Consider the following 12,412-nt stretch of genomic DNA (forward strand, 5'->3'; position numbering starts at 1 on the left):
TTGGGGTAGTGCTGCTTGAGGAAAAGACCAGGACAGAGTGAATGGGACCAGAGAAGATGTGGAGTTTTCCCATTGAGCTTGTGCTGGTGCGCAGCCGTTCCTCTTTCACGTGGCTGTTCTGAAGATGGGCGCTAGTCTTGCTGGTGGACTTGCTTTGCCAGTGCAGGTAGGACAGAATTTGTCATGCTGCAGACTTCTCAGCCTGGTTCTCACTGCTTCATTCCCAAGCCACCAGGATAAGCAGGTCTACATGCTGCTAGCACTCCTTGGCAGAGCCAGCCAGGCTGTGCCATGGGGAATTGGGTGGGCTCGCTGATGGGGGAAGGCAGCAACTGAGGAGCTCTGCAAGGGCAGCAGAAAAGCAGTTTGCTTATTAAATTGTATCAACCTCTGTGTGCTGCCTTGTTTTTGTAGATCAGCAAGGGATTGCCAAGCTGTTTGCAGTTAAACAGTGCAGACTGTCATAATCCTGCTCCTCATCTCGCCTAATTAAGAGCCTGGTCACGCTGGAGCTTGGCCGAGGCGAGGACTCCGAGGGCAGTTGTTCGCTCTGGTGCAGTGCCAGGACCGCCTGTCCCTGATAGTGCAGTTTCCTTCGAAATCAATTGAGATGTCACCGTCACTTGATCCCAGAGCTACTTAATGAACTGGCAAAATGGGCTCTATTTTTAGATCTCCCTTTAAACTACTGTGCGTGTTAAAGCTCCCCTTGTCCTTAGCACTGGGACAGCATTGGGAGGAATTTATTGGTTTAGTTTAATAAGAGACCTACAGGACTGAAATAATAAGCTTCATTTCCTTGAAAGTGAGGAAAATTAAAATGGCATGCTTAAATCTGGGCAGCTACCTCAAGATGGTAAAGCGATATGTTCATGGCCAGAAGGATAAGGTGGAGCTGGGTTTTGCTTCTTGTCTAGGTTATGAGAGAGCCAAAAATTACAGACACATGCCTTTGGGGAGTTCTTGCAAGCTTTGTAGATCAGATTTCTAAGTGTTTTCTGAATAGGATAAAACTCCTGGTGATTTATTAGGCAAGATCAACAACTTAAAGAATATCTGCTTCATTGCAAATGTTAGTATCTTCCCCTATGTGTTTATAATTAGTGTCAGAAAAATACTTCTGCTAAAATAAAAAAGAAAACCCAAACACAGATAATTTAAATGTTTTTAATGACACAGATAATTTACATGGTTTTGCTTCCTAAATGTAGTCTGAAGCCTAGTTGGATAAACTGTAATTTCAGGAAGCTGTTGAGAATGTCTTGAGGCTTTCCCTGGCATTGGTGTTTGCACACATGTGACCTTCTGTGGGTCATACATGGGGTCTGGGGGTTTGCTATCTGTAGGCTCACAGGCTCCAGGATTGCCACGAGGGGAAGGTGGCTTGGGGTGCGGTTTCAATACAAGTGGAAATTGTGTCCTGTTTTTCTTCCCACCCCACTGGATGAAAATGTATGCACTGGTACTTTTCTCCTGTGGCACAGTCAAAATAAAGTAATGAAAAATCCCATCAACAAAAAACCAAACTCAAACCCCATGTAGTAGAGGCATAAGATGTGCTGAATAGATCACTCTTGAGCCTGAGCTCTGGGTGGAAATTGGCCCTGGCAGAGATGATTTCAGCATCTCTTTGTAAAATACTACAAACTAAGTAATTTTTTTTTCTCCCCTCCTGTGAGCTGGAGGAAGTGGTCCAGCTTTGGACTGGGAGCTGTGTGGTCTTACCAGCTACAGCTGCCCATATCCATGCAGACTACAAAAACCGAACGGCTCTAGAGCTCCAGACTTGATCTGTGTTGTGCTCAGCTCCAGAGAGTCAGATTGGACCCATCCCCATCTGTTGGATGCCCAAAGCATGCCAGCAAAACTGGCTGCTTTAGGGAAACATTCGTATTGTTTTTCTTCATCTCTGTGCTTCGCGTATTTTCCCACCACAGAGTTAGCACTGGCCCTGTGCAGCAATTGATTTGTACACCTGTAAGACCACCATGTGATTTTTTGTGTCTGTGCAAATAATTTCTACCCTTCTACAGGGGAGGCACCCTCACTTCTTTAAGAGTGTTCCCACTGGTATGGCAAATTGCAATGTATCTTTGTGAGATCCATGAGGTCCTGTCTCGTTTCCTTGTGCTTCTGCTGTCTTCTGGGTATCCCAGAAGTCTCTTGGAAGGAGAACTTGGGATACTTTGGCTGAGGTCTAATTGCTGATGGTTTGGGTTTCTTAGGTGGGGTTTTGAATCTGATGTCTTACATGTCTTCTGGAATCAGGCCCTTTTCAGGGTGACCAAATCACAAGTGCTGTTTTTTTTTCAGACTGATGAATGAATTGGATGGTTCTAAATTTACATGGAGCTGTGAGCTGCAAAGCATTTGGTGCTGGAAGTGGACTCTAAAGTAGTTGCTGCAGTGCCTTGAAAGATGAACAACTACTAGCTGGGATGTACAAACCCTGTGTAAATTAAATGTAGCTGTTCGTGTTGAAGGGGAAGGAATAAAAAGCAGTTCCCATTCCAGCTTCCTGTTTCTGCCAGTTTTATGTTTTCCTGAAGTTTCTACTGTTCAAACTAAAATCACAAAGTCTAGACTTTGCACAAAAGATAAACTTTGGCTTTGTTGGCTTGGGTAGAAGAGGGACTGGGGGATGGGAGGCAGGTTGTGGGAAAGACTGACGTTTTTAAGATTGAATAGCAGAAGCAGAAATTATTTTTACAGGAAAGCGTTTGGCTACTTGGGTGGGGTTTTTTTAAAACTGACTTCCAGCAGTTCACCAGCACCTTCCAAAATGCAGGGGCTGGGCAGAGCCTGCCCGTGGGCAGCTCTGGTGTTCCCTGAGCACAGGAGAGCAGGAGGCAGAGGACATGTGGCCGTGCTGCTTACCTTGTTACTTGGCGTCCGGGCAAGCACCGTCGGTAAAGAGACTCCTCCTGTCCTGGTGCATTTACTCAGGGTTGTGGGGTTGTGATTCCACCTGTAAACTTTAATTGCTCATTTCCAGGCTTTTAAAGTGCTTAGCTGTAATAACTTCCTGTTAAATAAGCTTTTCATCCTCAAGCTTTGCATTGGTGCTCAGCAGACACTAACAGTAAAATAATGCTTTTTAAAAGTAATTTTCTCTGTAAAGATGTGATGTCTCTGGAAGCCTGCAGAGCAGGACAAATGGAAATAAAAGCTAGAATTTTGTTCAAATACATGAAGAAGCAACTAAGTGAGGTGCCACAGAGTGCTGGATGCATTCTGGAGGTATTAGTGTGGTGTCTTGCAGAGGATGCATGACCATAATGTCTGAAGGCATTACAAAAAGTTACTTACAGAAAATGCTTAATACAATGACATGTTTTGGAAGCAAAGATGACATGCAGTGGAATTTTCTGTCCCATAAGGACAATGAAAAAAATGTCATCAACATCTCTGGTTTACAAGAACTTTTTTTTTTTTTTTTAATGTCTTTTAGGTGATGGAAACTGAGAAGGCTCAAGATCCAGCTTGTGCAGAAGTGTCCAAAGGAAACAATCAGAGTTCAACTCTGGCAAGTGGCATACTGAAATACAGAAGTCGATCTCAAGGTAAAGCTGTACTGATAGAAGATAGTAATTGTAGATTTTTTTATTGTAGTGCATTTATTTTAACTCTCTGAAAGTGAGATAGGATTTCTTTGAAATCATATTAGTTTATTTTGGAAGAAAAATTCCATCTGTAGGATAGTTGCATTCTGCCTCCTGAGCTGAGCTATTGTAAGAACAGAAATATTATGCAAATTTTAGAAGTGTCTTGTTTGTTTGTGCATTTCTTTCCTTTTTTTTTTTATTTTTACTGTTAGCATTGTCTGTATATTTCAGTGTGTCCTGATCAAAATGCCAATTACAGTGACCAATCCCCAGATTTTCTGTTGCTTTGTCCCCAAGTCATAACAGTAACCTATGTGCAGAGCTTGATCATGTTCTTAACCCTAATGTTTTCTGAGGCTCCCTTCCTCCTGTGTTCACCCTAATTTCCATTTACTGAGGTCTTAGGATACCTCAGGGGGGTCCTCTGCCTGTGGTTCCTGAGGCTGTGAGTTGGTGGTCGCTGGGGATCCAGACCCTGTTGCTGTGAGTGCTGATGCCCCTGGGCTGTGGGTGAGCCTGGAGCATCCGCCAGCCAGGACTGCAGCATGAGAAAGGAAGATGCATTTGGAGATGGGCAGAAAATACAGAATCACAACTGTTCTCCTGAAGAGAGGGAGAGCTGATGGGAAAGGGTTAGTTGTAGGTGCCAGGGAATGAAAGAATGCCAGGATGGTGGTCCTGCCAAGATTGCTATCCTGTCTGTGTGCAGCAGCAGCAGCCTGTGTGCCAGGGGAAGGGGAGTTGAAAAGCAGAGATTCCAATTTCAGATCCCAAAGCAGGGAGCAGGTTTAAATTGCACTCTGGTTAGTGGGCACAAATTCTGCCTATGGATGCATCAGCAGAATTGCTTTCATGCTGAGTGAAAAAACGCAGCTGCCCCAGCTCTGTGCTCCATCCCTCCCTGGCACTGTCAGCAATGCTCACACAGCCTCCAGGCAGGAAGGAGGTGGCAGAAAATATGTTTGGGGCTCTCCTGGGCAAATTTTCAGTGCATCTACCTCAGACCATGACTCCCTGTTCCTGGGGTACAGACAGTGAGGATGACAGGAAATCAGAGCTGTTGCTCTCTGTAGCAGCTCCAACATAAGGCTGGTTTAAAGTAATCTGAAATCCTCGTCATGAAATCCAGCTTGTGCAAATTTGGCTTGTGTCTTGGGTTTTCATCTGTACAATAGGGGTTAATGTCCCTTCCCTGTGTGGTGTGGAAATGACAAGGATAAATGTGCGGGAACTGCTGTGACTGGGGATTCTGCAGGGACCTTGGAGAAAATGAGAATTGGAGGAGCCCTGTTGCGAGGAGTAGGGTACTCTGTGGCTAATTACAGGATGTCCTTCAAGACAAATAATTCTGTTTCTTACATGAACTCTGCACTCCTCTCTTTAAGACAAATCTACAGAAGAAACCTAGAATTGTTGCCAGAAGGAAAGAAAATAGCATTTTTTGGCACATTTTTACTTTTTCCATTCCAGAAAAAAATTCCCTCAAAGTAACATGACACCTCCAGAAATGAATACTGCTGCAGTGTCAGGTCTTTTAATTTTAAATACATGAAGTCTGAGAGCTTAGTGCACTGGCAAGTGCCATTGGGTGTGAACAGATGAATTTCTTTCCTGTCCCTGAGCTACCGACTCAATTATCTTCTGCTTTTCCTTAATACCATGAGTTCAGTATCAATGAAAGATTGCAGAAAACCTATGACAGCAGGAAAAGTTCTTGGTTGAGTGTGATCAAAACTGGTTTCCAACTGCCTTGCTGGGAACTGCATAGTATTGTTTTAAGGCACTTTAATTTGGGATTTGCAGGAGGTGGTTATTGCCTGCTGGTGAGAGAGGCTAAAGCAGCTCTCAGATGTTGAAGGATGTGTTTCTGTGGTTTTTCTTAGGTGCCGGATCCCGCTTGGAGTCTGTGGGAGAAGACGATGAGCTGATGGTGGAAAATGGTGAATCAAATTATGAAATAGCAGTGAAATATTCCCGGGGTGGAAGAAAGCACTCTCTGCCCCAGCAGCTGGAGTCAGCAGGAGCCAGACAGGTGAGCGGGAAGGCAGAGCTGGCTGTGAGCGCCTCATGGCGCTCAGTCCTGTGGCATCTGCCTGAAGCTCATAGAAATGGGCAAGGGTCATGAAACAGGATCACACAGGTACATCATGGGACTGAAACCAGGCCTGGACACCAACCTGGGATGTGTTGGCCACCTGTGAAGAGCTTCTTTGAGTCTTGTGAAGGAGAGTACTGCTTGCTTGTGGCCGCAAGGTCCTAAGGCTGTTTGTTTTAGGAGTTGCAGTTCTAGATATCTGAGGACTTAAAAAAAATTTTAAAAATCCCTAATGCTCTTTATTTTAATTATTTTATAATGTAGGCCTTTTCCTTCTCCTTTCCTTTCTCCTTTTTTTTTTTTTTTTTTTTTTTAGCAAATAAGGACTTGATTATATCATGAGGTTATCTTTAATCCTTTTAATTTAAATTGTGACTGATACATTTCAAAATGATTCTACTGTGTGAAATGTGGGAAAATTACTGTGGCAAGATTCACTTTGATTGTAGTAAGCTGGGGTTTCATCCCTTGAACATTTGTCTGAATATATCTCTAAGATACTGCATCCCTCTTCCCTGACACATGCAATTTTCCCAGTATGACATCTGCAGTATCTTTGTCAAGCAATCAGAGCAATTATCCTTGTTTGTTGATGTTAGGACTACCATATAGTGAAGAAATCCACCCGTTCCTTCAGTGCTGCCCAGGTGGAATCTCCATGGAGACTGACCCAGCCGTCCATCATTTCCAACATTGTCCTGATGAAAGGGCAAGGCAAGGTGAGGATTTCTGCATGTTTCTCACATGTAGTGAGAGCTGGCATTTGAGAGGTGTCTCCTGTGCTTCCAGCTGCTCTCAAGGTAGCTGGTAATTGTGCTAATGATAAACAAATCCCATTTCCAAACATAAATGCCAAAGTAACACCTGCAAAATACAGGGGATGTGATGTTCGTGTTGTCCACTTGACACAGGGTGGCTTTCATTCTGGTTTGGTGCATCTCGCCATTACTGAGATATCAAATATTTATAATGGATCTCTAAATATGTATGTTTATGCAAAGTCAGTGCAGCTACAGAACAATACCTGTTCACATGTATATTTATGGACAAGCATATTTTCCCTCTGTGGAATCTGGATGCATTTTTAAAAAAAATAAATGACTGCAAATTAAGCATTAAACCTGAAGACAGGTTACTGGCTGACTGCTTCTCAGAGAGCACTGAATTCCATGGGTCAAAGAGTCATCCTGTCTCCCTCAATAATGTGTTTACACACTTGCTAGATACCAGCTGGCTGAATGCTAAGAAAAAATAGATAAGCATTAACCCAGGTATACATTGTTTTCCCTAATCAAATCCACACTAGTATTGGAGCTGTCATTTAAATATGCTAAAAATATGCATGTCCTTTTGTGAAATAGTCTTCAAAGTCATCAGATGGATTTGTTTTGGACTAAGAAGATTTGTTTTGACTTTCAAGCTCAAATGCAAAACCAATTCCTTGCTGTGCTTTATGCTAGAAAAGGAGTTAGAAATAGTTACTTCTATGGGTAGACTGGCGCACAGTCTTTACTTTAACTTCCCTTGGTTTAGGAGCTGTGGGTCTTTTATGATGAGCAAATATTTCTTCATTTCTCTTATTTTTTTACTCTGTTTTTCTCATTAAATTGGATTATTTCTCCCCCTGGGATAAGCCACCCTCTCCTGCCTTTTTGCATTTAGCTCCAAGGTTTTAGGAAGCAGCTGGGAGAATGCAGACCCTAGAGATCATGAACCACCTAAGGCAGCTGCCATTCTGTGTGCCTTCCATCCGCCTCATGATCTCCTCTGTTAGGGATGGCACCTTGTACAGTTTGTGCAATAGTGCTCAGTTTATTATCCCTGTGCAGACCTGGGACTTGAAATATTTCTCTGCAGAGTTGCAGTGTTGGTGGCAGGGAGCCAAGGCTTTGCCTTTAGGTTTGCATCCAGATCTGCAAGGGGTGGTTTCCTGCTGTGTAGTGGCAGGCTTGTCTGGGAACATGGGCTAGTGTAGGAACTGCTGTACTTTGCAGATATATTTCTCCCACCCCTCCCATGGAGCTGTGGGGAGACCTCCTGTGTCCAGGCATGGGAGTGCCAGGAGCCTCCTGCCTTCTGCAGGTTGATTTGCAGTTGATAATTGCACAGGGTTGAGCGCTTACTGGAGTTATTTTGTTCTGCACAAGGGAGCTAAGTTGCTGCCTGTCCAGAAATCAGTAATGTCATACCAAGTTACTGGACTTGGTAAGTTACTAGACTTGTGGTGGCCTGCTCTTTGTTCATGTAGTAAAACAGAAGATCTGATTGTGTTGGATTGTGAACTCGGTGCTTGCCCTGGCAGCATCCCTCAGCTGGAGAGTGCTGCCCAAGGCAATAATAATGTCCATGGCTTCAGATCATTAAAGCACAACAGTTCCCCACATCCTCTCTCCACCTGGTCGGTGACTTTTCCCTTTATTCTGTAAAATGCATGAACAGCAGTGACAAGAGGGGAAATATGGGAAAGGGTTGTGGACCAAGGAAGCGATTTGTGTAGGAAATAACTCAGCAGAAGGGGGAGAGGTTCATTCTGCTGTGTTCATCAGTTCTTAGGTCAGCTTTGTAAGATGGTCCCATAGCCTGCTGGGGTAGCGCAGGGGTAACAGCTAATGGATGGAGCCCTGGGGAGTCTATTGGTCTAGATTTATTTAAATACAACATGATATATGTCTCCAGAATAATTAAAAATGTACATGTGAGTGGTAGCCCCCACATGCCATTCTCCTTTCAGCTACATTCCTTACATTGCAGCACTGACCTTATGTCATGTTCTGAAGCTTTTCTTCTTCCTGAGGAAATGTAGGTTCTGTGACATAAGAGAAACGTGTAGTTAATCCTGGATATAAATCTCGGGGTTAGGAATTGACTGTCTGTTAATTCAGAATGAATCTGTTACCGTTTCTAAAATGGGAAATCTATTGACCCCATGTTTTGACAAAACACAAAATATTCTCGGAGTTTTTGCTATGTCAGCTTAGGGTGCCTGCTGCTATATTTTGGGCTGATGAGTGTGTTGATAATGGAGTGAAAGTAAATGAGAAATGGGATGAGAGAGTAAGTTGGCCAAACAATTCATCAGAAGATTTTAGGTTTTCATCTTTCCCTTGTCTTGTACATTACTGGCAGACTTTCTCACACAGATGATAACTGACTAAGGAGCCAGCTGTGTGTCTTCTCCTCTCTTTTCTGTAGGAAAAGAGAAAATCACTTCAAATCTCTTCTTTCTGTAGGGTCTTGGATTCAGCATTGTGGGAGGTCAGGATTCTGCTCGTGGACGCATGGGGATTTTTGTGAAGACTATATTCCCAAATGGAGCAGCGGCTGCTGATGGAAGGCTTAAAGAAGGTATGGTAGAGAGAATCCAACCTCACATAAACGACCACAGTGGGATATTATTTCAGTCCAGGAGGAAAATTCAAGTACAGATATGTTTAGGCACCTGGCCAGCAGCAAGAGGCTATGGAAAATGTAAAATTCCCTGTTTGTTCATACTGTGGAAGATCATTCATGGCAATTAACCTGACTGTATTTCATATTGAGAAGGGGGAGCTACAGAATAGTGGTGGCTGCTTTGTTTTACCCTTTCTCTTTCATGAACTTTATTTGCCCAAACAGCAAGCTGCAATTCTCTCTCAAAGTTGGAGGGGGTCAGTGACAGCAGGAAAACATAGATAGCCAACAGCACCTAGCTTAAAGATGCTGGACTGAGAAGGCATTATATAAAGGGACATGGAGTCTGGAGAGGCTCTTTTGAGCCCTTGTACTCTCTTAAGTCTCCTGGTATGATTCTGACAGGACAAGAATCAACCAAAGGAAAAAAAAAAAAAAGATGGGATTGGCAGTAAGATCACTCTAGTTAGGGAAGGAGATATAGCCAGATTTTATTACTGCTTTTCCAATCTTAGTATCTGACCTGAATGCATAACCTGCTCTGTGTGTGCTGCACCATGGTCTTGAGTGCTGTGACACAGCATTCTGACAGACAGATTCTTTAGTGTTGAAAGTACAAAGTGACCATGAGTTCAGACTGGTGGTTTACAGCCCTTCTACAGGGGTTGTGCTACTTTGCTTCTATGGAAAGCTGCTCCTGTGCGAGTTCTCTCAAGCTGCTCCTGTGTTACTTCTCTCCTCATATCATCATTCCCCTCTTTCTGTCTTATCACACTTGTATTTGAGGCTGCTTTTGGTGCCAACTCTCACACTTGCTGCCAGAGGGAAGCTCGCATCCCTGCATCATAGGTTGTGCACTTGCCGTGGGAAGCCAATAAGTAGCAGCTGTCCCGTAAACCCAGGAATCATTTGCAGGCTGTTCATAGCTTGAAAATTCTTCATTTCTTTTTTCTTGACTGAAGCTAGAAAAGAAGAGGAGGGGTAGACTTAGCTGACAGTATTGCCCCATGTCATTTTGCACAGATGCAAGTAAAATTGCAGGAAGTGGATCTGGATCATGCTGACTGTCTTTTTAATAAAATGAAGGTAGATAGCTCAGCTGGATGTAAGTAGTAAGACCTAGAGCCTGGAAGCTGGTAGAAATCTGACAGGACATGTTCCTTGAGGTGAAAAAGACATTTGTTGTCACAGCGTGTGGGCTACTACATGGTTCTCTGTCTGCAGGCATTTAGTAAGGGAAGGCATTTGCTTTCTGCACGTGGATGCAAGGTTCGTTTTCTCGGACAGGCTTTGAAGTGATGTGCTGTAGTATTTCACTTAGTTCCTCATTTCTCCTGTTAAAGCTTACAAAAGAAAGGCAGTTTTATAGTACCTTTGGACTTCATGTCATAATAATTTTCAGACTTCAGTTAAAATCCACAGCATTTGCAGCTTGTTTTTGGGAATGGGAATGCCAAGTTCAGAATCTCTGCTGGAGAACAGTTTTTACTTTGGTAATCCATCACTAGTAACTTGTAGAGACATTAGTACAAGTGGAAATAAATTGAGAACAATAAAAGGCTTTTTATTGGATAGTTAACTGAAATCCTTATAGTAGTAGATTACCTCATGTTCAGGAAGGATGTTTTAAATCTTTGTAGTCTTTACATTTCTGACCTCATTTTTTGTATCTATTTACCAGGGGATGAAATCCTGGAAGTTAATGGAGAGTCTCTGCAAGGACTGACCCATCAGGAGGCCATCCAGAGGTTTAAGGTAACACAGATATAGCACTGAAGAGCTTCACGCTCCTCTTCACTCATTGCCACCTCCTACCCTCAGCTTGACACTCCTGCGCTGTCACGAGTTGCCGTGAGCAGGTTTGGTGAGAAGTGTACAAAGGTTGGTCCCCTCACGGTGGTGGTTCTGTGCTGTCTCTGCAGCAACTCAAGAAGGGCGTGGTGACGCTGACGGTGCGCACGCGGCTGCGCAGCCCCAGCCTCACGCCCTGCGTCACCCCCACCCTGCTGAGCCGCTCCAGCTCCCCCAGCGCCAGCGGCACCACACCCGTCCCCGGCCTCGAGGAGCCCGAGGGCTCCTCCTCCAGCCGCAAAGGACCCGGCCCCAAGGACAGGATCGTCATGGATGTGACACTCAATAAAGGTGAGCGTCCATCGAAACGGGCCGGGAGAACAAATCTCTGCTTCTTTGGGGAGCTTTTGGGAATAGGTTAGAGATTCCCATGCCTGGTATACCCAAGTATGCCCATTTGACATGGAACCACAGGATGAGGGGGGGAAAGTACCTTCTAATGCAAAAACTTCTGAAGAGTTCCCCTTCCTGCATTTTGCTTTCCCAGAATCAGAAGCCTCTTATGGATAGCAGTGAGTGTCTATGCTGCTGAAAGAAGAGGGCTGTGAGATAGCAGGCAAAATGTAAATCAGCTTCCTGGCAGCCCAAGAGGCTGTGCCTTTCTCTTAAAGAGCGTCTCCAGGGAAGGCAAAGCTGAACAGTGTTGAAAAGCTCCCCGATAATCTGTTTGAACTCCTCCATGAGGGTTGCTCTCGTTAATAATTGCTCATTATAAACTTAAAGCATATGTTATATGTGGTAGACAAAGATGCCTATTTTTAAGACTTATAATACAGTGATATTAAATGTTGGATTCAAAATTTTGAGAGAGAATGTAAGATGTCCAGTGATCCCTAAAACAGGGATGTCGTTACCTGAAGGAAAGCAGAGGTGAAAGTGGACAGAGGTGACCATTGAACCAGAGATAATGCCTCACCTTCCTTTGTGCTTCTTTGCTGAGGAATGCCATACAGATATTTAACAAAAGAGAGCAATACAATTGGTAGCATCTTCTGTGCTCATGTTTTCTGCAGTAGTTTTAGATGACATCTTGATTGGATTGCTGCCTCTCCTCCTTTGTGCCTTGGACCAGATCAGACCTTTCCAAGAGGTTCCCACGGTGCACAGAGTATTTTCTGAGATACATCTATCTCAGAAAACAGCCAGGATCAGCTATTTTCAGTCCTGATTTCCACTTGTTGGTCTTAGCTTCCTGACTGACTGCACCTAAGGCCAGCCCTGAAACAATGACACGAGTCCTGAACTCAGATGGTATGTGGGAACACAAACACTTGTGTGTCCTTTGCGATTACAATCTGCCACATTTCTTTGTGCCTCTTGTTTTTTACAGAGCCAGGGGTCGGGCTCGGCATTGGTGCCTGTTGTCTCACACTGGAAAACAGTTCACCCGGGATTTACATTCACAGCCTGGCCCCAGGATCAGTGGCTAAAATGGATGGCAGATTAAGGTTGGTTAAAGCAGAAACATGCT

General features: G+C 44.0%; 1 protein-coding gene across 2 annotated transcripts in view; it reads left to right on the forward strand.

The window, feature by feature from the left end:
* Positions 1-12,412, forward strand: part of PDZD2 (PDZ domain containing 2) — a 136,224-nt gene that overhangs the window by 94,757 nt on the left and 29,055 nt on the right. For both annotated transcript variants that reach the window (XM_058044247.1, XM_058044248.1), the window contains 7 exons: positions 3,452-3,563; positions 5,489-5,637; positions 6,300-6,419; positions 8,931-9,045; positions 10,772-10,845; positions 11,013-11,232; positions 12,272-12,389. In XM_058044247.1, coding sequence (XP_057900230.1) covers positions 3,452-3,563; positions 5,489-5,637; positions 6,300-6,419; positions 8,931-9,045; positions 10,772-10,845; positions 11,013-11,232; positions 12,272-12,389 — 908 coding nt within the window. The remainder of the gene's footprint in view (positions 1-3,451; positions 3,564-5,488; positions 5,638-6,299; positions 6,420-8,930; positions 9,046-10,771; positions 10,846-11,012; positions 11,233-12,271; positions 12,390-12,412) is intronic.

Source organism: Melospiza georgiana, chromosome Z, assembly GCF_028018845.1.
Source record: "Melospiza georgiana isolate bMelGeo1 chromosome Z, bMelGeo1.pri, whole genome shotgun sequence".
In the NCBI taxonomy this organism is placed as follows: domain Eukaryota; kingdom Metazoa; phylum Chordata; class Aves; order Passeriformes; family Passerellidae; genus Melospiza; species Melospiza georgiana.